This window comes from Haliaeetus leucocephalus, unplaced genomic scaffold, assembly GCF_000737465.1.
Source record: "Haliaeetus leucocephalus isolate CR32 unplaced genomic scaffold, Haliaeetus_leucocephalus-4.0 Scaffold146, whole genome shotgun sequence".
NCBI classification, from domain to species: Eukaryota; Metazoa; Chordata; class Aves; order Accipitriformes; family Accipitridae; genus Haliaeetus; species Haliaeetus leucocephalus.
Window position 1 is genome coordinate 568938 of NW_010972582.1, and position 24369 is coordinate 593306.

General features: G+C 36.9%; 1 protein-coding gene across 1 annotated transcript in view; it reads left to right on the forward strand.

Annotated features, from left to right (window-relative positions):
- The first annotated feature begins 567 nt into the window (after window positions 1-567).
- The window catches only part of GLCCI1 (glucocorticoid induced transcript 1), a 52298-nt gene continuing 28496 nt past the window's right edge, over window positions 568-24369 (forward strand). The window contains exons 1-2 of the mRNA XM_010561472.1: window positions 568-661; window positions 17525-17676. Coding sequence (XP_010559774.1) covers window positions 568-661; window positions 17525-17676 — 246 coding nt within the window. The remainder of the gene's footprint in view (window positions 662-17524; window positions 17677-24369) is intronic.

Consider the following 24369-nt stretch of genomic DNA (forward strand, 5'->3'; position numbering starts at 1 on the left):
CTTCTTTAACCTTTGGGAAATGCTAATGGGAAACTAGGCAAAACAAAAAAAAAATGGGTGCATATGAATAGTGATGCTGCTGCTGCTGAATATTGTAAATTAATTATGTGAACCCGGAGCAAAACACTGTAGTGGTGCAGTGTATAAAGGTCTACGCTTAAGGTGTATTGAAGAGGGAGGAATGTGGGCAGTTACCTGCAAGCAAGGAAAAACACTGCAAAGCAGTGAAGTGTTTCGTTACTATGTATGAATTTTTTGTTGGAGGGGAAATTTTAATTTTAGAAAGTGGTTTCAGTCTTCTTCATCTGTGGGCTATTTTAACCGTAATAAATTAGTACTGAATGACTTTTCCATCATTAAACTTGTTTGAGCTTGCCTCATGGTGAACCATGTTAGCAGCATACATGGCTTGGTTCGGTTTAATGAGTGCAATGTATAAAATCATAAATGGTCCGTCCAGAAATGCACCCTGTAATCTGTATGCGCTGCAAGGAATTTGTTCCCCCTCCTCCGGGTCAAGCCAGCTGCTGCTGCAGAAGCTGACATCCTCTAGCAAATCCTGAATGAATGAATGAAAACAACGTGATCGCCCTAATAATGACCACAATTGCACACGTCAACAGCTTTATTTTACCGAAATACAGGCACCATTTTCTAGCAGGCGAGGGTAATAAGATACCCTATTTCTTCAGTCTTGCAAATGAAAAAAGGTTACCAAAAAAAGCCCCGCAACCTAGAGCTGTTTTTACACAATTTGGAATATAGTTGCATGCTGTGGGGCAGGATTTTGTCTTTGTTTCCCTGCTTGTTCTCAGCATTTTAGTACATGATGTATGGATACTAAAAATGATGTTTGTAGTCTATACAGTGATAGTAGTATATAGAAAATTGATTGCTGAACCGGAGGACTGCTGCAGTAATAATGGAGGACTTGGGGGGGGGGGGGGGGGGGAAAAAATGTTCTGTTTTCAAACAGAGACCATCTTGCTGCAGCTTGTTAAACAATGTGCTACTCCAGCTATTTATAGTTGTTATCAGTATGCAGGTCTTGGGGAAGTGACTTGATTAAGTTTTTTTGTCAGTTTTTCAAAACCATTTCCCACTGCTGTAAAATGTGAGCTTAGGCTCTAGGTATAATCCTGTTGTTTTTCTCACCAGTGCAGGAGGTCTGTTTGTCTTTGGCTCTGCAGTCTGACTTGGATTGTTTCGCGAATATGCTCGTGCTGGAGACTGCTTATGATTCTGATGGATAGATGTTTTTCTCTTCTTAAGACACCAGCCCCTTCCCCACCTCCTTTCAGCATTTTCCAGTATAGATTCCTTGAATTGGCTATGCTACTAAGCCATTTTGTTGTGGATATTTCAGTGATTTGCCACAGGTTCTTTTTATAAAGGAGATTTTTGTGAAAACACTCCAGCTTTGAGCCTCTACAGGTCAGAGCAACTACCATTGCAGGCGTTGACATCACTACTACATGAATGAAAGCATCATCATCTTTTCTCTCCCTTGTTTCTAGGATGCCGTAAATGTTTTTGTTCTGCAGCAAAACCCTGTGTGTTTAGAACTGAAACTTTAAGAATTTGCTATTTTCTTTAGGCAAATTTGGGGATTTGTAGTTGGTAGGAAAGAATTGATGCCAGTATTTGTGTTTGGTTAGTATTGATACTGAATGGATGAGAAGTCATGGATGCTATGTACTAATTTCAAGGTGCTAAAAAAGGAAGAAAGAGGGGAAAAAACTTCTGATATCGTAGGATAAGCCTGCAATGTGTGAGTCTACTCCTTTCCTCTATTTTTAAACATGTTTATTCCTTACTAGTAGATACGTTTTTATAGTCTGTATTCGTGTTTTGGAGAGCTGGCAATGTAAAAAGTGCCTGGTTGAATGTAACAAGACATGGTTTTCTTAGGGGGAATATATCTGATACATCTCTGATCATATAAACGCAACGTCAACAGAATATGAAGCTGCGTGGTTCATGACAAAGGACATTCCAATAATAATCCCCCAAAAACCCTTGGATGAGTCAAACAAAATGTATTACTTGCTTGTGAACACTTATGTTTTACAGAAAAAAAGCAAGTTGTTTTCTTCCTCACCTTACCTGGATAAAATCAGTAGTTTCTGTTATTATGTAAAGTGGCTTGTACAAATATGAGAGTGGGTTTCCTGTTTAGTTTGTTTTTTTCACATGTATACATGGAGGGTGTAAATGACTTGTATACGATTCAAGCTCAATATTGCTTTCCTCAAATGCTTTGTTTAGTGTTAACTCTGGTGGTACTGTAATATTATGCTTCATGTTTTTCTAACTTTCACTTGTATTGTTTATAGTACAAACCTTTTTCTGTATCAAATTTTGGAGGTAAAGGTTAGTTTTAAGGACATCTGAAAAATATTGTAATCACTTGTTAAGGGCTCCCAATATCTTTTACTTCCCCAAATAACTCCTGAAGCGTTGCCAACATTAGTAAGAGAAGGGAATTAAAAAAGATGCAAAACAACTGCGTAACCCAGTTCTGAGTAATAAGTATGTATATCCGTTGTTATGCTAGTAGATAAAAGGCTAGTGGAGTGAGGAGTGGAGTAAGATGGACAATATTGCTGATCTCTAGACTTGTAAGGGATATCAGTATTTAAAAAAACAAAATTCAGACTTCAAAAGGCAGGGACTGTTTTAATATCCTGGATTCAAGCCATCCAATATTTTGGCATCACAAGCATTTATACCAGAGATCAAGAAGATCTTTCCTTTATTTCTAACAAATGTAGGTAAGGAAGTAATTTTTGTGACGCTTCCTATTTCCTGATGCCTGAATAATAGCAGTATTCCCATAATTGTATGGCCAAAACAGTTTTGCTCCAGCTTTGTCCCTCTCTCTTCCCAAAATAGCTTTCATTGGAATATAATATGGTGAAATAAAAAGACACTGGCTAAATTTGAACCAGTTGCCTTGAACTCAGAGGCTTTTTAGTTACATGTTTTAACATCACTTTAAATGAGAATAGTATATTAGATGCCCTTAATAAATATGTTTCATAAGACAAATTAATTAAGCTTCTTTTGGGTGTTAAAACAACTGCAGGAAAGAAAAATAGAAAGGTATTTTCTCCATTGACTTGAATGGTATTGTAGCAAGGCATTAGCTATTAAGAAAGCACCCCCCCCGCCCCGTGGAAAAAATAGCTTACAAAGTATATGTATATATCTATTTTAAATCACTACCTGACCTTTAATTCTTATTCTTTGGACATAAGCAAGTGTTAGTGTGTTACATATGGCCAAACTGAAGTTACTTGCCAGCATCCATGCATAGTAAAACAGTGGCTAATACGGGAATTTGGTTTCTGAAATTCATGATTCCTGCATTTTGTCCTTTTCTTTCCCATGGTGTGGGGTGAACGGCAGTTCTTAAAATCTGTCTTAAAATGCAGGGAGGGTAGATAAATGGAATATATCTTAGAATCCTACAAAAAAGTCAGTGTTTGCCAAGTATAGACTGACACATAATGAGTTGTTGAGCTTTGCTATATTGCTAAAATTCACAGGGGAAAGCTAGTTATTTTAAAAATGGGGTTTATGCTACTAGTATACATATCATCATGGAAAAAAAAGAGAACTGATGCAGGAATTCTGAAATTTCAGTTCAACCTGGACTTGAAAGCATTAGTTGTAACAATGCATAACCTATTGGAAATAAAGTCTCTGCTCCTCAGTGTTTCAGTTTAAGTGAATATTTGAAATACTTTTTTTATGGGACTTCATCAGTTGAGTAATTATCTTCATCTGAAGAAGGTAATAGTTTGTTTCCCCCCCCGCCCCTGCCGTGAAAAATGAAAGTTCCTGTATAAATCAGTTGTCAATATCTTCAGTAGAGAAAAACGTTGCCAACACTTGACACAATACTTAGGTCTCAGTGGATTTAGCATACTTCAGGAAAAGTTGTTAATATAGTAGGTTTTAAACATTGACTAGCATTTTTTTAAAAAGTTCTGCTGATGAAGAAAAGGACCCTGTAGTAAAGATACATAATTGGAAGACTTTGCTCAAGACTTGAAATAGTTAACTGTGTTAATGATCATCATCTTGCTTTAATGTTAATATTTAAATGCATTGAGTTCTTTCAGTGCTGCCTCCCATGTAAACCTGTAGTGTCTAAACAATGGTTTAAGGCATTTTCAGGCAAGTAAAATAATATTTACATCTCATCATTAGAAGGGATACATCCACAGCAACTTGTCAGCCTGTGATTATCCCCTTTTCCTTAGTGTCACCATTTTTAGGGTGTAGGCAATTGCAAAATTAAAAGAATTGGAGGTTAGAGTGAAGGAAAATGGGGGTTTGTACTTAATGTAATTCTTACATTTCGAGTGTGTATTTACTACTTCTCAAAAATTTGACTCTGAAGTTCACCAACACTAATTTGTTTTATGACTGTTTTTGAATGGGAAATTAAATCCTAGAGCTTGAAAATAGCCGATGGGTACTGAAGGGGATCACAGTTGAGACTTCTGCAGTATGGTTACCACACAGAGTATCATGATACAGTGTGTAATATCAATCCTTTTGAATGGCGAGTCAGTCTCTCCAACTCCTATTTTTCTGAAGCTAGGATTTCATCAATAGAGACACTCACCCAGTGTTGAAACTGAAATACACGCTCTCTCAGGAACCCTTTCCTGCTGTCCCAGCTGTGTGGATGTGGACTTAGGACCAGAGCTGTTCCCTTAACGGGGTCCCCTTGGACTGTCTGGTGATGCTGCTGCTCAGACTATGTCTTTTGCTGTTAGTAAGACAGAAGAGGGCATGTAGCTACTGGAAGTCTTACCTTTGGGAAGCAAACCCAGCAAGGCCAAGTGGGGCCATGCTGGGGAGTGCCCTCAGCCTGCTCTCTGGCCTTGTAATACTGCCTCTGCTCTGGTCCTCTTCATTTCTCTCGTGCACCTTCCCTGCTCCTTTGGTATCTGCACTGCTTAGTAGCTGCTGCTGCTGTATGCTACCAAACTATTGACTATCACCCTTTTAAAAACAGATTAGCTTTCTCTGACAGGGGGGCAAAAAAACCCCAAAACAAAACGCAGAAGATGTGGGTGTCTACACTCAAGCGATAACTGTTTTCTGCACGTACAATTTGTAATTAGGGATTAACCTAACCAGTTGATGTTGAGTCAATGGAAGATAGTTTTGATGGAGAGTTTTCATTTTTTTGTAGTGGTAGAGTAGATCTCTTAATTAGCTTTCCATATTAGATATTGCTGCTTTGGAGACAATATATACTTCCCAGGAGGTCATGAAATGGTATGAGCTTGGGTTTTGAAACCTTAATGCAAGATACTGTATTGGTTAGACTTTTTTATTCAGCGTTGCATGTGCCCTAACGATAAACAATTACAGAGATGTTGGTGTTTATAAGGATTTAACTTTCACTGCTGCTAGTGTTAAATTGAGGAGTAGCTGTTTGCAGTGGATATTGTTCTCTGAATCAAATACAAATGAGTGATTAACCTGGCTCTTATGTGCTACTTGTTTTGCACAACCTGAAACTAGTTTTATTCAAACTACACATTTTGTTTCCTCTTTAGGAAGAATGTGTCTCGTATTTTGCTCATAAGAGTGGTTACTAAAACCAGAACGATAGCAGTTCATCATGGTTTCTGAATAATTTAAAATCCACTGTAGAATATTTTCTTCTCACTCTGCCTTGAGATAGTCTAAACTGGAATAATAATTTAAGTGTTCCATTCCTTTGAACAGTGCAAGTCACCTGTTTGAACAAGGTTAGCTTCATCCTCCTTTCCTACTCTCACCACCAGCCATTAAGTAAGGAGATAAGTTGTAGACACAATTCTGAATTTCAGGAATTAACACTCATATCTAACTGGCTTGACTGATCATTGCAAGATCACTGGCATTTATACTACAAACTTGAAACTCATTTCTGTAGCTATATGAATTTTAATATTGTTTTAGTAAGTATAAATCTGTCTTTTGGGAATGTTTTCTGTAACAGTAACCACTCGGTTGTGAACCAATTAAATGTATGGCAGAATGGGTATTGTTATATTGTGTGCCTTTTAATCTCTGGTGTTTTGGTGTACAGTGCCTATTCTGGAGTTCTGATAGAAATGCTTCCTGAACGTTGGCTAGCTGGATTACCTGTATATCTACATTTTAAAAAAAGGCTTCATGGTTAGAAAAAAAACTATACATTTTAATATAGGTGCTTAAGCTGCAGTACTAAAAAAAAAATAATCAAAACTCTAATAATTTGTTGACATCTGTCAGCATTTGGAAATCAAACTGTGATTTGGAAATATTGTGTTTTTACCAGAAAACAAATTCTGGTTATTCAATCCTCAATCACTAGCTAATTCTGTTAATCCTAGTCTGCAGAAATTAGCCTGTAAATACAAAGACCACTTCTTCAAAGTATGACATGCAGTCAGCCATTGGCTATTTGGGAGCGGATTAGCTAAGCGCAGATATAAAAACGCAGGCTTGTGAACATACAGCTTCCAGGCATAACAATACAGTTGCTTTCATTAGATGAAGCGCTGTACCCATGCTGGATCAGAAATGGTGCTGGATAAACCTTGAAAATTTTGCACTGTGTTTCCAGAACTCAGGCCACTGAGACACACAGCGTGGAGGAGGCAGTGAGTGGCTCTACAAGACCTGTGGGTCTCTGTTGGTATTTAACATGGTCTCACTACTGCTCCTTCTGCACGTCACGGCAGAGCTCACTAGCGCAGTAGGACTAGAAGATGCTGATGGTTATAGCAGGTATCAGTGTGATGCGGTCTATGCTCTGGAAGGGTTTGGTGAGTGCAGTTCTCACACATGGAGTCAGCTTAAATTCAGCGCCATATGTCAGCTAATTAGTCTTTCTGGAGTCTGGTGCCTTGGAAAGTACATTGCAAAACCCAAGTGGCTTTGCAGTGTTGACTCTATGCAGTTAGGTGTTACACCTCCATATCCAGTATGTCATATATTATTCAAAATCTTTCTGTTATACGTGATATCTTAACTTTCTGTTTTTCAAAGTAATGGAGAGTTGGCTTGCTCACTAAAAATTAAACCCAGATTTATGCTGAGTGTCCTGGAACAGACTTTGAACAGTATGGCTCTAAAAATATCAGCTAACTGCTGAAGAATGCAGAATAAAACTTAGGTTTACACAGTAGTTGGGAAGCTGCCAGGTTAAAGGAGAAGCTGTCTTCACAGAAGTAAATTTATGTTCAAGGTCTTAAAATTTTCATTCTTAACTGATAGCTGTGTTTGCTTAATTGTGGCAATTGATAGTGAAATACCCTTACACATCCTTTCTCTCATACTCTGCTTTCTCTCATATTTCACTTTTTGTGGCTCCTTTGTTGTACCTGATACCTTGCCCTGAATAATCATCTTTGCAATGTTTTCTTCCCCTACAAAGAAACCATAAAATAAATTTGAAATACTTGATGTTCTTTTCAAGGGGAACAAGAAAAAGTCCTAATCTGGAAGAGAAAAATTTCTCACAGGCAGAAATATAATTAACTCATGCTCGTTTAAAAGTAACGTGTATTTGAGAAACGTCCGTACAAGGAAGTGACCAGAGACACATAGTCAACTTCAGAGGTGGTCCACGCTGAAAGATCCAAATAACTTTTGGGCATTACTGTAGAAACACTCATGCTTTCAAAGTCATGTATTGAAGTGTGCAGTCTATATATTGTTTAAAATACTAATTTTGTGAAGCCGTTGTGTACATCTACCTTAATTTCTTCCAAAGAAGGCACTAGCCTATTAAGATGACTGGAGTCTCATGATTTTATTTAGTGGTGTGTGTAACCTTTAATATGAAGTTGGAGGATGCAGGGAGAACTTTAGATTGCAAGAATTACAGTAGAAACTCAGTTTGGCAGCCTGGAGAATAGGAATTACCAAGTCTGACAACTCAAAATCTCTGAGAAGCAGAAGAAATGGGTATGCTGGCACTGTATATACAATAAATGTTACCTGTTTTCTACAGCTATGCCTTTTTTAATCATGCAAATTTACATGCATATACAGCAAAAAAAAAAAATTCTACATGGAGGTATGGTCTAAAGTTCATAAATCTGAGTAAAATTTCAGATTTCAGAAGGAAGTCATGTGAAAATTTGGCTAAACAGGATTGCTCTGACTTGAATACAGAGAGAATCTCTTTTAATGAAAAATGTTAACACAACTGGAATCTTTCAAACGTCAGAAAAACTCAAGGATGTGATCTGATTGCATGGAAACTTACCTCAAAAAGGCTGCTAGGAATAAGCAGAGAGCCTGCAAGAAACAGGAGGAGGAACCGAGAAAAGAATGTCCTATTATCAATCAAAAAGTGAATCTTGGCTGAGAATTGTTAAAACGCGAATGGACTTGGACTTTTCATGCTTGGAGACAGACAATAGAAACATGCAAATAGAAAAATAAGGAAAAAGTAGTTGCAGCCATTTGGTACCAAGAAAAAAGAGATTAAGGGTGATCTGAGACTGATTTGCTGGAATGTATGGTTTCAAAATCAGCTCCAAGGAACAGTGGCAAAAATCTCAGAGGAAATAGCACAGATATTCAATGCTTTGTGCTCACCAGGACAAAGTATAAGTAATCAACTCTCAATAAGGACAGTGATTTTTAACCCAGGAAGATACAAAAAAAATGAAATTTTAAGGGAGAGGGTAATTTGGAATTAGGAATTACCAAGACTCTGATAAATACAGATTGCATATTTTAATAAAGTCAATTCAGTGATCTCCATTGCAGGATTCAAGAAGTTCATGCTTACCTTCAACTTTCTAAGGCAATCTTTTGAATAGGAGGTGACACCATCTGAGAACAGATACCCGAGTTTAGCAGATACGATGCTGATGTTTTCAGAATGTGAAAAATGTTTGAGTCCAGCTCTAAAGTACAGAGATATGTTGGTCTAACTTCAGCTATATGTGAAACTTCAGAAGAAATTCTAAGGGGTGGTGGAAAGCAAGGAGAAATGTTAAAGTGCAAAATGAGCTTTCCAAATTGTGTCATGCTAACCTGGTGGTTTTGATAAGAGAACTGATTTTCTAGACAGGAAGTAGATCTTATCTGCTTAGGCAAATTTTAAAATTACAGTGATGAAACTGTTGATGAATTTTGAGAGGCTTAATTAGTACACAGGAAGATTATGCAAGAAGAGTTGAAGGACCCTGGAAATTGAAGTAATAATTTTTAAAAGTGAGATTTAAAAGTAAAAAATCTTGATTTATGTATGTGAGGCTGTACTTGAGCAGAATATATTTTCCTCTAAGGGGGAGCATATAATTTGAAAATGCTGGAGGGTGGAGTTGGGTGATGGTGGGATCTCTAAACTGCCAACATGAAGAGACTGAAAAAGTCAGGTCTTGCGCAAATGAGCAACCTGCTGCACAGGGACCTGCTGAGACATCATCTGGGATACTGCACACGGTTCTGGTGCTCTGCAATTTAAGAAGGGTAAAATCAAATTGGAACAGACTCAGAGACGGACTACTAGGTTAGGAGTTTAACCATGTGATGATAAAAAAATCTATTCTGAATAAAAACCACAATTGCTTTCCCTGAATCCAAGTGTGCGGTGAAAGGGATGGAGAGGTGCGAAGGAAGAACTGGAGGTTAGTGCTAGGATGTGAATGGGTAGATTGGTTTGACAATGTAAATGTTTATGTGGAAAACTATAAGGCGGCCTGAAACCATCAGGGGAAAAAAAAAAAACCTTCTGGATCATTTTTCCAGTAGGAGTCATGGGGGCAAAATACGCAGGTGCTGTAAGACTGAGTTTGTAATCTCTTTTTAAGTGATTACATGTGTTTTGTTGAGAACTGGGCTCCTGATGTAGGAAGTTGTTTCTAGTCCTTTGTTTCCATGACTTAAGTGATAATGAAAAGATAATTTATTTAATCAGCAAAGTTGGGCAGCCTGATTTAAGCAATCTGTTTTAATCTTGTTTTACATTTCTATTTTTCAGTATTTTTTTCAGAAAAAAAAATTATTCCTGTTTAGTATAATTAGCTCTGGCTAGGAGAATGCTTTTTCTCTCTAATCATTGGTGATCATTATGACAGCATTGTATAGCCTACCATGCATTGATTACAGTTCTTAGTGTATTTTGATTGTGAAAATGGTGAATCATGCCTTCTGATTTTTTATTTTTTTTTATTCACAGTTATGTACAGCTGCATTTTGATGGAAAGTGGAATTAAAGGTGTACAAACCCCTTACTTTTCTACAACATTTTGTTAAATTTTAAGTATTATCATTATAACAACAAAAAAACCCTCTTCAGAGTCATCAAGTTTATTCAACAAAGGTGGTATTATCTGTAGTTACTGAATTAACTACATGTTTATAATTTCCTTCCAAATTTTAATTATTAATACACTGGAAGGAAAAAAACAAACAGCTTTAGTACTCTTTTTGGTTCCCAGTTCATTTCTCAATATTGGATAAAATTATGATTCAACAGATCTAAATAAACTAAAATGAAGAAAATTCTCTGTACCTGCAGAAGTGCACAACAGTTAATGGTTGGTTGTGTGTTTCAGTGTGCTCTTTTTCCCAAGTACTTAGCTTCTGATCTCAAATCGATTTTGTTTTAACTTCTAACAGTAGGAACATTTTTTAGGTACTTTATTAAATGATACTAAGTTTAGGTATTTGTGTAGAGTTTAAGTTTGAAGTAATAACCTTACAAAGAAAAATACCTTTTAAAAATGTGAAATACTTAAAAATCTGAAAGGTTTGCAATTAGTGTTTTACCTGCCTGGTGTCCTGTTAGAGTACAAATGTGTAGGTTACATCTGTTGAACAAAGCAGGCTTTTATGTTATTAAATGCTTCATCTTTTGAAGTCCTATACATGCCATACATTCTTCTTTGTTAGAAGAATAACTTAGTTTTAGAGACCTGAAACTTTCTTCCTTATAGTTTGTTTACTTTTCTGACTGAGATGAGAGCATTCTTTCTATCTTGATCTCTGACGATAATGTTGATTTTAAACGGGAGTTTTGCTGTGAACAAAGTCTGACTTCTGAAAGATATGCGCAGTCACATTTTACTTGACCTGTAGTTGGGTGGAATAGGGACATGAGGCAGAGACTGTGTTTCAACATACATGCATAGGCAACTCAAGATTTTGGGAGTCAACTGTAGGTCCAATGAAATTCATGTGCCTAATCAGATTAATCCATCTGTCCCTCTTCCTCTGGGTATGTATAGCCTAGCTCTGAGCACTGCACCTTCTTGTGCAGTTAGGCAAGTAGAGCTGTATGCCCTTGAAGAGTCATGTATAAAACCTCCCTGATGGAAGGAAATGCCTTGATCTACCTGTTGGATTCAGTGACTAATCAGAAGACCACTTCCATTTCTAGGTGGCTTTGTCATGGCTATAAAAGATAACTCAGTATAGTTGATTCCCAAAACCTGTACTGTGGGTCTTTGTCTACAATTTTCCTTTGAAAGATCAAGCTGGTTTTGTTTCTTTTGTTTTCCCAGTATAGGCTACCTCTTGTACTGATAGACCTGTTGTTTCATGCAGTTCAGTTTGAATTCTCCTAAGCCTCCTCAGGTACAAAACCGAATTTGCCCTGACTACCAAATTGTAAAATGACCTATGTGGAAGACTGGCTCCCCTCTTTTTTTTTTCTTTCCTTTCTTTTTTTCTTTCTTTCTCCCCTGAAGAATCTTGGATGTAGAAAGCACATCATTCATGGACCTGGATCTCTGAAAAGATCTCAGATCTCATGAAGTGGACTGCTTTCTGTTTGTTCAGTTTGGTTGTTGGAGCCTTGGTTAGATTATGGTGCTGTTCTGTGCCTTTGGTTGGTTTGACGTTACGGATAATGAAAAGAAATTAGGGTGGATTGTGTCAGTCTGTTTGGAACAGTTACTTCAGAATGTCATCCCCCTTCATTTTTAGTCATCTTCTGTCTTGCTTTCTAAAAATAGAAACTTGGAAATAATTTCTGAAGTTGGTACAACTGAATCAAAACCAGTGTGGTGCACATAATGAAGACAGACATTTTATGGAGCTGAACATACAGTATTTTTAGAGATGTATGAAAAGGTAACTTAAAATGACTGTCTCTTACTATATCCTCTTAGAAATATCTTTTTGGTAGCAAAACACTGTACTGCATTTTAAGTGTTTGAAAAAGCTAGTATGTTGCTTTGTTTTAAGCTACTAAAGAGATTAAGTTTGTTTGATTTGAAATTATAGAAGAAAGTGCAATAACTTCATATTTTTTCTGCTTAATTACATATTATGGTGTTGTGGGTTTTAAGTTGCTATTTAAAATCCTATTTTCTGTTACTTTCTATGAACAGTACGTGTCAAACAGTATGCTCTTTGTTGTTCTGCATCACTCTGAACCGTTAATGCAGTCATTCCATTGGTTTGCAGATTGGGTCAGAAACAAAAGTCCATCAGTCACTGGCAACTGGGAAATGTCTTTTGAGCCAGTAGATCTATCTTGTGGAGTAAAACTTCTAGGGACCCCAGATCCCTCATTAATCTTTTTCTTAAGAGATTTTGGCTCCAGTTACAAGAGAAAAGCCTTCTTGAGAATGAAGATGGAAATATTTTTTGGAGTGGCCTCTAAATCCCCATTATTCAATCTTTTTCCTCACAAAGTCATAGAGACAAATTCTGCAAATAAACATGCACTGATTTGTCCATCTGCCTACATAATTGGAGCAGGAAAGACCAGTCAAATATACATTCAGGAATCAGTACAGTATCACTATATACTCGCTTAAAAAACAATCAAAGAGGCAAAAAAACCCTTGACCAGACTCTTCAGAGACTGTGCCTCCTCTAGTATCTGAAAGTCTACTTTTGTAGTACTCTAGGAATCATTGTTCGAAGCAAGCAAGAGCAGAGGTATCCCTTTTCATGCTTGTAGAAGGTGTAACAGAAGAGGGGATTTTTGAGTAGACCTGTGTGGGGCAGCCGCTGCTGTGGTAACCATGACCTAAGTGTTGGGCCATCATTCTTGGTCGCTGTGGGTCAGCATTCCTTAATACTCAGCTTTCCATTTCTAGCTGATGATTTCTCATGCTGCGTTCCCATGTACTTCATTCACACAGGCACTTCTGAATCATTGGGTTTGTAGATTGTTGTAAATTTGTTGTCATCTGTAGTAGGAATATCTTCGAAATAGCTGATACTCCTTTGTAATGTGATATCTAGTCTCTGGATCTCCTTCGAAGCAGACTACTTGAACTCTGACTTTGGGGCTCTTGAGAAGAGTCTTAAGCAGACCAAAGTGAGTCCTTCCAAGAGTCTTTAGTATTTTTGGAAAAAATTCTTTTGAAGTTATTAATTTCCATGGTAAAATCTGAAATTCTTTAGGAATGGGTAAGACCTAAGCTTGGGACTCATTTCCCTAGTAGCTCTGAAGGTGAACCAGAAGGTTCTGCAGAGTGCTAGTAACTGAACTGAAGAGAAGCAACATTTCATGAAACTTTATTGTGGTATTTAGTACTGATATTTCATGGTGTCATGACTTGGCTGTCTCAGCTAAATAGTTTAAGTTAGTAGGTGAACTTGCAACAAAAAATCAAGATACTACTGGCAAGAATGTTGTCTAGCATTTTGGCATGAAAGTGTCACAGTTAGCTGACATCGATAATGAGATGACAATATTAATACTCCTAGTTTTAGGGAAGAATTAATTTTATTTTTATTTCATGTTTTTCACTGGAGAGGAATCTGTGTCATCTGAGAAGTTCTTAGGGTAATTTTAGTCTTTTTAAGCTGGATATATCCATGTAAGGATGTGAGCGAAAAAGTTTTGGCCAAATTTGAACTGCATCTGCTAATTGCTGAAAAAGAGATGGGAAGAAAAGATGCTGACAGATGAGCTCTGGTAGATTTAGCAGAAGGAGTTTTTATAATGGTACCAATGCTAGCTGTCAATCCTGCTCCTCTGCTGCAGGTGATTTTCCTCACTGCACGCATGGCAGAAAGCATTATTTAAGCTAAAATGGACTGTGAACATGTGCAGGTTAGCTGCCTCTGTGTTGGACAGGAAGGCAATCTTTTCATTTTAGAGCTGTAGCAGATGGTTTTATTTGAGCCCTATGTCCTTTTCAAAAGAGCTGTCGTGTTAGTCTCTTACTAAATTACATTTTGCTGGCAGAGAAATGGAAACCTTTTTTCAGTCAGTCTAGGTGGTATAACTAGAATTCTTTTGGCTCTCAATGCAGCATGCAGAACCATAATTTCATGATTTCATGCAGTTTATTTTAGTTGATTTCTGCTGGGAGGTAAGATCATGCCAAATTTCACCAGCTGTAGTATTCAGGTAGACCCTTGTGTCATTTTGCGTAACATCATTTATAATTAGAGATGTGTAGCAATAGCCATTATATACATGGCGTTAAAACCTGTGGCATATTTTAAATAACACATGAGGTATTTTGCCTTCCTATGAGCATACATCTTGCTTTTGTAATTTCGAGCTAACTTTTTCAAGTAATGTCATGCTGCTTAAGTGCTGTGTTCCTAACTTTACTTGTTCAGTCTGTAATTTTAGAAATTTCTGAATATTGATGAAGCCTTTGTGAATGCTGAAGTCTGTTGGCTAACTTCAGGAGCTGTTGAAGTGCTTCGGGTATCAGATGGTACTTGCTGGATTTTTCTTTTTTTTTTTCTTTTTGGCTTCTGTGAGAAAGCTGGAGCATGAGGTTTCCATCCGGAGAAAGTCTTAGGACTGGAGAAGGATATTCATGATAGTAGCATCAGAATCCCATTGCTAATGAAAGTTCGGGGAGAAGTGAAAGTTCTGTAGTAGCTCCCTAGAGTAGCAGGAAGACAGACTTATAATGAGGTGAGAAAAAGCAAAATTAAGAAAGGAATCCTGAGAACAGTTTTAATATTTAGAAAACAATTTAAGCTGATCTGAGCCACCACTATTGTGGTCCAGTTCAACGCTGCTCTCCGCGGTATCCTGTCATCTTTAAGTACGTTACTGTACAAGACAATTTGTCAAATGCTAAGTTGTAGAAGTTCCTTCAAATTTTATGCTTACAGATCCCTTCTTTATTTTTTATGATCTAAGGATATATCATAAAAGGATGAGAGCTGAAACTGTTATTGAACAGACCTCAGCGCTGCTGCAGCCCTGTTCCTTATGGCTCTCCTGTGGTTGTTTCTGCCCATTATATTATGCCAACTCTGCCTATAACGGGGAAACCCATGTATTTATGAATTTTTGAGGGTACGTTTTAGCTTTCTTGATGTTTAACTCAGTGAATCACTTCACTAGGTGGGTTCACACATCTGTGCATGCCATCTCAAAGTAGATTGAAGGAACGCAGACAACAATGGAATAGGGTTGGCATTAAATTAGTGTTAACTTGGATTGGTTTATGCAGTTGAGAAGTAGTTTGTTTCCTGTAATTCAAAGAAATACTGAAGAGTAGTAGGGACTTACGAGACTGCATCTTGAACTTTGCTTCTCCTGGCTTTAGGGTTTGACAGTGTCCTGCAGTCCACTTCCAGGATTACCATGGAAAAATATAAATGTAGTAACTTTTGGTGGTGTTTGTTTCCGTTCAGTTGTAATGCAATTATGTGAGTTATTAATGATGGGATTGCTGTTGCCTTTCCTCTGGGTGTAGAATAAGACACAGACTGGAGTTCATTCTCTGGTTGTGTTTTGGGCTTGTGTTTTCTTGGTTTTTTTGCAGCAAGACTTTTAAATGTAAAGTTTGCAAAGGTATGCTTAGTCCTTATTTCCTCATCTTCAGACGTTGTCTTGCCAGTTTGTCTTTGCGTGGTCTCTAACTTGTTTTAAAAGTTTTTTTTAGAACACACTTAACTACTTATATATTTAACAAATTCCTGATAGTTTTTTGCATGTAATATGTATCAATGAACAGAGCTTCTGGAGAAATTTTCAAAACTCAGGCTACTTGAGAGAGTAGTGTAGTGCCATAGCATGACAGTGAAGGTTGGAAGAATGCTTTATAAGGTATGCACCCTTTAGGTACACTTGTGTTTCAGCGCAAATGTAAATACTGGTTTCATGTTTAAAATTTGTCACCTTTATTTTGCATTTCAGGCTTCTTTACTTTTAATAGTTCGAAAATCTTTCTTAAAATGCAAATTTGTCGCAATTGGAATCCTATGAGGATTGATCTGTTTGAAATTGTAGGGATTTGATTTAGAGATAAGGCAGTCAAAACAACTATATTATACAAAGGCAGCATGATACACTATCATGCTTTAAATTCACAGCATTATTTAGAAGTCTTCACCTAAACTAAGTAGCTAATGAAGTGTTTCAGCAGCTCTACATTTCTTTAAAATGGTCTGTTTTAACATTATCACGTTCATACATCATACTATAAGCATGCTGTATTAGTGCAAGCTATACCCTAATCATTGTGCTGAATGCTATATAAAACATTGATGATGGAGTCTGCCTTTTGAGATCCAGCAATTCTAGATGATACACAAAGAGAAAATGCATGTGGAGGTCAGTGGCCGTGTTTGGGCTCGGAAGTGTGCTAGCAGGTCTGCTTTCAAGTTCTGAGCAGTGAGTAGAGTTTTGGTGGGTCAGATCAGTGCATAGCATGTGACTAACTTGAAAGTAATCTCACTTGCAAAATTCTTGTAGTAGGGGTGAGCAAAATAGACAGTAGCTGTAACGTAGGGCTTAGGTTGGCTTATGTGAAGTCTAGAAAACGAGTATATGAAGTAATTTCGCCTAGAGGACAAAGCAAGATGATCCAGAGAGCATGCTGTAAAACTGTTCTTTCCCACATCAATCTCATGAATCACCCTGCTCTCTGCTTTCCAAGTGAAATGCAGGAGAAAGTGTTCCATGATCTAGGTGTATGGGGAGAGAAGTACAGGGAGGAGTCAAAGATTGCAGGCACTGTGATGAGTGAAGACAAACATGGTAGCTGCCTTGACCTGAGCTGTGTCAGAGGGAAATACGCAGTCAGATGCTTTCAGCTTGCTAAGGCCTGTATTGGGATCTTGTAAATAATATGGAATGACATACGTGAGAGCAAGAAGTCAGATATGCATCTTCTTAAGAATCATAATTTTTGTCATGATACCTGTTCTAGTATTTAGAAAGCTAAGCAAGCTGACTTAAAAAACAAAACACAGTAACCCAATACTGATACTATGTTATATTTTCTATGTGTCTGGCTTTCCTGAGTTGTGTCAGTGCTGTATTTAAATTTGCTTGATTTTTTTTGTTGATGAAAATATGTCACATAAGTAGCCCATTTCTTTGCGGATATGAACACTGTAAGCGTTGTTGTTTTTTGTAACTGTTAAGTTCCCCCTTTTGTGGTTTTTTTTTCTCCTTTGTCTAATGTTATTTGCTTTGACGTGATGGCATTCTTTTCAGCTTGGCATTTAGGCAAAGGTTTCTGATGTGTCCTTGCCATTGTGTGTCATAGCTAGCTTTTAACATTTCACATCAAATTTAGCCTGACTTTTTTGTTGATTTTGTTCTGGTTTTCTACAGTGGACAGGCCAAAATCCCAGCAAATCAGAACTTCTGGTACCATAAGGCGAACTTCTTCTTTGGACACAATAACAGGACCTTACCTCACAGGACAGTGGCCACGTGATCCCCACGTACACTACCCTTCATGTATGAAAGATAAATCTACTCAGGTAAAAGCTGTAAAACAAGACAACAGAGATGTTTCGTGTAATTGATGTCTTCCTGGTAATACTTCTATCACCTGCTCTGGAATCTTAGCTCAACTTAATTCTGAAGAAATGTGGATTCACTTAATTTATTATAAATTTGAAGCCCTAAAAATGGGTTACAGTGGTGTGTTTTTAACCAGTGTCAATTCAATAACATGGGTATGCGACAGATAATATTTTTATGCTTTTAGAAAACAGTTGTTAAAAATAATTTTCTGTATGTGGGCAGATCTATTCAGGCTAAATAAGCAGATTTCAATCTCAGCCTTGTATCTGGTTTATTTTGAAGCTGCTATAGGCAAAATTGTGCTGAGTGTTACTTGAAAAAAGATTTCATAATAGTAGTGGCTGACAAACTAGAGATTTTAATAAATCTGTGGGTCTCAAAAAGTGTATTTTGCGGGGGGTGGGGAGGAGAAGGAGAGCGGTTACTGTTAAGAAGAATTGATCAGTTTGTCACTAGAGGGGAAATCAGGAAGCTGGGAGTGAGCATGCAGTATGGTCTTGAGATGTCCCCTCTGCTGCTTAGTAGTAAGAAAGACAAGTAAAAATGCTCTGTGAAAGAGTTGTCTCTTGAAGCCAGACATCAGAACAAGAGCCTGACCACCAGCTACAAAGGGAAGGCTACTGAGGTTATTTATGGCCTGATACCCTTGGATCCTCCTCAGGGCTCTGTCCTTAGCAGGAACCTCTGGCAGGTAGGCTGCTGTGGCATTCATAGTGCTCTGGTGCTCTTTGGCTAGAAAAGTGGACATTGTTTCTTGCCTGATTCCTCCTCATGCTGGAGCTTGTTGCCCACAAAGATGATCACTATCAAACGGGTAAAAATATATATAAAATTCTAAAACCCCCAAATTACTAGCAAAGAAGTTGCTTTATTGTTTTTTCAGTAGTGTTATTAGGGTATGGAGTAAGTCATCTGAGTTTGGGTTCTGAACTAAATTGGAAACTAGAAGAAACTATCTATCTTTGGTTGTATTTTCAATCTACACGCTGTGTAGTTAAATCAGTTTTCTATCTCTTGTGCCATGATTCTGGTCCATTGTTATCATGGGTGTCCTGCAAAGCAAAATGGTACTTCTGACATCCTACCTTTTGCTTATAACTCTCTTTTGCCATTAAGAATTGGTTTTAATGGAAGCTTATGTTGTCACAATGCATGATACCTTTAAAATATCAAGGATTTTTCTGTCATAACTTCACTTGTAGGTGTATAGGTTTTGGTTTCTACTGACTTGCAACATACTTGTCACCATTGCTTAGAGCAAACACAGCAGCTCTTTAAATTGATTCTGGGTTTTAGTCTTTTGTGTAATACTGAATTTCTTAGGACAAGTTAGAATGTAAAAATAATTTTCCACATGCAACACAGGAGGTCCTCTGATGGGGGAAGGATAAGTGTAGAATGCTTAGAAAAGAAAAATGATCTGTCTGTATGTTCCAGAAATCCTATTTAATTAATTAGGGAATCTGATGATTAAAATTGTTTAAGGAAACTTCCACAGACTGTGGTGGGACCTTTAAGAAAATGCTGTCCTTATGTCCTATGCATTCATTTTGAAACCAGCCACCCAGTTTTAGCAAAAAAGAAGCAGCAGCAGTCATCTTTACTGTCATGAAAGATCTACCTAAAAAGCTTTTCATCCTGGATTTCCAAGGTGCCTTCCTTTCACAATACTATGCCTTGAAAGTCTTTATGTTTTGAAACTATAATTTACATTCAGGAGAGTTTTTGATAGCATGCTTTGTACTTACTGTATTTCTTAACCCCTCTTTTAAAACATATAACCATATCAAACTTTGCAAATACCCTTCTGAATAGAAAATTTAGAATATTTAAACGTTCACAAACAAACCTTTTCACTAGTTACAGAAAAGAGAAACAAACTTGTTCTATAAATATTTGAGCTCCAAGCATTTGGCAGTAGAATTGCTTTCCTAGTGAGCTCAAGTAAGTGTTTAGGTTATTTGACCTGTTGGCTGCCACCCTTTGCCTCATTCAGAAACAAAGCTCAGGGAGGAAAAAAAAAAAAAGAAAAAAAGTTGGTTTACCTTTTCAGCATAATCAAATGTAACAGGGAGGAAAAGCAGTACTGTTGTTGCTACAAGCTGTAGTATTACTTCAAAGGGATAAGGGCAGGGAGGTTTTGTGGTTTGGATTTGTGTGGATATCTTCTAACAAGGAATTATATTAACTGTCTTTTTATTCAAATTATGCAAAAATCAAGCATTTAGCAGTGTTTAAGTTAGGTTGAAAAATGTGTGTCTTGAGTACTCAGGACTATCTGAATATGTAAAATATAATAAGCATAGTGATTGGCCCAGTGAATTCCAGGTGTTCTTTTTTTAAATAATATGTTCACTGGGGAGACTTGTAGATCATCGTAAAATACTGACTTAGTTATGTTTTGGTTGTGTGAGGTTGTTTTGTTGTTTGAGCTCTGTGTAGTTTGAAGTGTATCTAATTTCAAGAACTAAGGATGAGTTCCAAGTTGTTGATAGGATGCATGCATGGCAAATTAAGTTAAATTAAATTAAAACCTTGCTCTTTGCCTGAGTACCAGCACAAGTACTTCTACTACTTCATGTCTGTTGGCTAGGTAACAGTTTAGCTCATGGGAGTTCATATAGTTTACAGTAGCTAAAAATAATAGTGCTTGGTAGTTTAGCAGAGTGGAAGATGGTAACAAACAAAATAAATAAAAAGATAACAAAAATCGAGAAGTAATTTTTTTTTGTATGAGCATGTTTCACTGGAGAATAAATTATCTCTTGTTTTAATTCTGAAGTCATGAACAATACTGTCAGTATAACTTCCATTGTAGGTGGAATAATTATTTCTCTTTCAAGGGTACTTTTTGTCCCTAATTAAACATTAATTTAAAATCCAAATTTTGTGCAGTTTCATGAAGGCGGTGATTACGGCTCTTCCAGGTTTCTTAGAATTATTGTATGTACAAAAAAAAAAAAGTCAGATTTTGGTCTCCACTGTGAACCTTTAATGAGTGTTATTCCAAGTCCTTGTTTCCCACTTAAGTTCTTTGAACCTGTGTAGTGCTCATGAATAAAATGTTTCTTCTTTCTCCAAAATTAAACCAGGATTTTTAAAAAGGAATTCAGGAATACCTTATTCTTTAGAGGAAACAGTTTTGTTTTTTTGTTTTAGTTTCTGTTGCATCCTGGAGAATAGTAACTATAGTTCATGTTTCTGTGTCCCTCTTACCCACCTCAAGTGTTTTGACTGAAAGCACTGAAGAGAAGTGAGGTTGTTATGTTTGCTTTTGGAAAAATATACTATGACACTACATATTGTGACATTTATACAGTTTCATATTTCTCAGAATTCTGCATGCGTTTATGTTCATGTGTGTATGTGTGCATATGCATATGACTAGCTGATCTTTAAGGAGCAGCAAGTTTTGGGTAATCAAAGGTACACCATTTTATTCAGAAATGTAGGGAAACTTACTATTATAGGAAGTTATTATACGTGTTGATATACTTTGTGATCCCCTTCCCGAGTGCCTCCACTGTCCTACTCCCCTCTCCTTTTCAGTAAATTTGAACTTTTCATTAAGGCCATTTAAAACTCAGTATAGCTTCCTTCCCCATTTTTTCAGTCTCTGTTGGGAGCACTGATGGAACAATTTTGTATACTTCTCCTTCATGCTATACATGTAAGTATTCCCCCCTTCCTAGTGTAAGGAATAATTCAATGTTGAAATGGTTATGCCTAACCTCAGAATCTTCAGAAACATTTGGATAATCATAGTTTATTAATATAATTATTTGGCAGTAGCTAAATAATTTAAAAGATTTTTATAACATTAAAAAGGAGGAGAGATTAAGGATAAACATGATACTGATGTAAAAGATATTGCCACTTAAAGTTCGTCTGTGTAGTCTTTCTCGATCTAAATAATACAAAGAAAAGAGCAAATGACTGAGCAGAATATGATTCAGTGATTTCCCCCCCACCCCCCCCAGCTGACGACTAAAATGATTCCAATATGCCTGGATATGTCTTTTTCATTGTACATGGCAATTACGTATTACACAAACAGAAATGAAGAAAGCTTGCAAAATGCCTTTCAGAATTTTTACTACTCTCTAATCTAAAGAATAATGCAGAGTTATTAAACTGGAATGCTTGGCTAAAATATATTTTTGTTGTTCTTGTGTGTGGGTCAAGGCTTTAATGTCGTTACCTCTCATTAATCACCTGAGTAATGTTTTGTTTTCTTTTGGGTAGAAATTTTGTTGCTTAAAAATTAACATCAGGAGGCTCAACTACATGAAGCTTTTTTATTGGTGTATTAGTTATCATTGCTTTCATGGGATATTTTAATGATGTACTTTGGGTGGAAGGGACAAGGAGGAAGAGATATGTGTCATATAACTATGAATTTATCATTCTAACTTTTCTTAACCTGTCTGATGTTTAAGGGGAGTCATCATTTATAGTCAAATTAACTTCTAACTCTTTAGGCCATTTCTTTCTGTAAAATTTCTAGAGGGCCTTTGCTTTAGAAACATCTGAGACTCATAAGACTTTATCTTCTAGCGCTGTTGCATTTCTTTTGAATGTGGAAGTTCTGCGAAAACATTATTGCTTCCCCTGTAAAACGTAGACTTGTATTCTTAATCTTTACACCCATCCCCCAACATAGTTAATCTGGAACGCAGGCTAGATATAGTAATTTGACTGAAAGGCTGGCAATAGAATGTGAGATATTTAGAGTAATTCAGTCTTATGTCTGGGTTTAGGTAGGTTGGTACTCCATTCTGATCTAAATGAAGTGGAAAGAATGTAGGTGTATATCCCTGACATGGGTGGAAAAACAAGGCAAAATTACCAGGCGTGTTGGAAGAAATGCTAATCTCTACAGGGTTGGGTGAGTTGGAACAATGGTAATTGTGATTTATGTTAAGACTGAAGAGAGCAAACAGATGTGGTGGTCTCAGCATGTCCTATTCCATGCGCGTGCTTTAAGCATTCTGTCAACTGAAACTGGGACCACGAATCTTCACATTTCGAAATACCAGCGATTCCCCTCTTGAAGCTGCAGCATGCGTTACTTAATGTTTTCAAGGTTATCCTTCTAAAATGTTTTTAATCTTAGTTTCTGAATATACTTTTTCAGGAATAATCCTTCAGTTTCATGAAGTTCAGTTCATACTTAAGTGATGCTGTAAATTTGTTTCAACTCTGAAATACTACCAGTTTCACAGATAGTGCCTATGACTTCTCTTACTGTGTTTCTGACTTGAGGGGCAGCAACTTTGGTTTATTGTGATTCAGAAGTTTTTCTTCAAATCCAGTTTTGAGTTACTTTTTTTACTTTCATTATTTTTTTAATATGTTCTAACATACGGGAATTACACTTGCAGCTTCAAATGAAGGCTTCCATGGATAAGCCTGTTTTGTAGAAGTTGTAAATAAAGATGTGAAAACAATTTTCATGAAATATCAAGGGTGCCGTATACCTCCCATCTTATTTGTGATGTAAATTACAACATTCAAGTAATTCAAGCTTTTGCCTAAACATAAGGAATTTGGGTTATAACCCCAAAACATGTCTTCATATAATGTGGGTTACAGTATATTATAAGCAGCAATTTCTAGGGTTTGAAGAAGACTAGCTTGCTATAATATTCTAGTAACTGCTTATGTTGTGTTATTTTGTTAACTTTTTTTCTTTTTTCCATCTCAATATAAATAGCACATTAATATAACATTGCCTGACTTCAGTGCTGTGCTAGGAACATCATATAGTATTTGTAATCTAACACTGCAAATAAAATTGAGGGACACAAATAGTCTGCCCCCTGTATACTGATACGTTCATGTATATTTTGAAAGGTTGTGACTTGACTCAGTTTACCAGAGGTTGAAAGCAACTGTGTAATCCTTGTCTCAAGGGAGATAGTATTTGAGTGGAAGAGAGTGTTAAAGCATATTTGAGAAAGTACAAAATTTAGTATTAAGTGAATTAATGTTATGTATTTGCTACTTTTGATTTCTGATTAAATCAACTGCAATATAAGGATTCCTACCTCTCTCTGCTAAGTCACCAGTGTTGTTGATGAAGTTCTTCAGGGTGTTGCTATTAGTTTGTTTTTTGTCCTTGCTATCTGGATTGGTATCTGTGCTTATTAAAAAGTACAGGCAAGCTCTTGCTTTCTACATATTTGCTTTGTTTTGTTTTTTAACAGTTTACTTTGTTGAGAAACTCACTTTGGCTTTTTAGACAGTTGATGCCTTTTCTGTTCTGTTTATTAAGCTGTAGTTGGAAGGCTGTGAGCTTGTAGTGATCCCTGGTACACTCTCCTGCACTACAGGTAAATATTTAAGCACCTGAAATGCCTGTTTCTGCCTCGTCCTGGAGTTGTTCCCCAAACTATGGAGCAGTGTTGTATTCAGAAGACACTCTTTGGAAGATAAATTTTCCAAGAATTCCCTTTGCATTGATGTTTTTCTGGTTTTGTATCAGGGTATAGTTCCAGCTGTACTTGAGATATAGTAAAATACTTTGAAAAAAGAGCAATTTAAATTGGAAAGTAAATTGTAATAGATTGTGAAAGCCCATGATTTTGAAAAAGGACCAAATTCCGTGCTGCCCCCCCCCCCCCCGTTCTTCTCGTTCTTTGTAC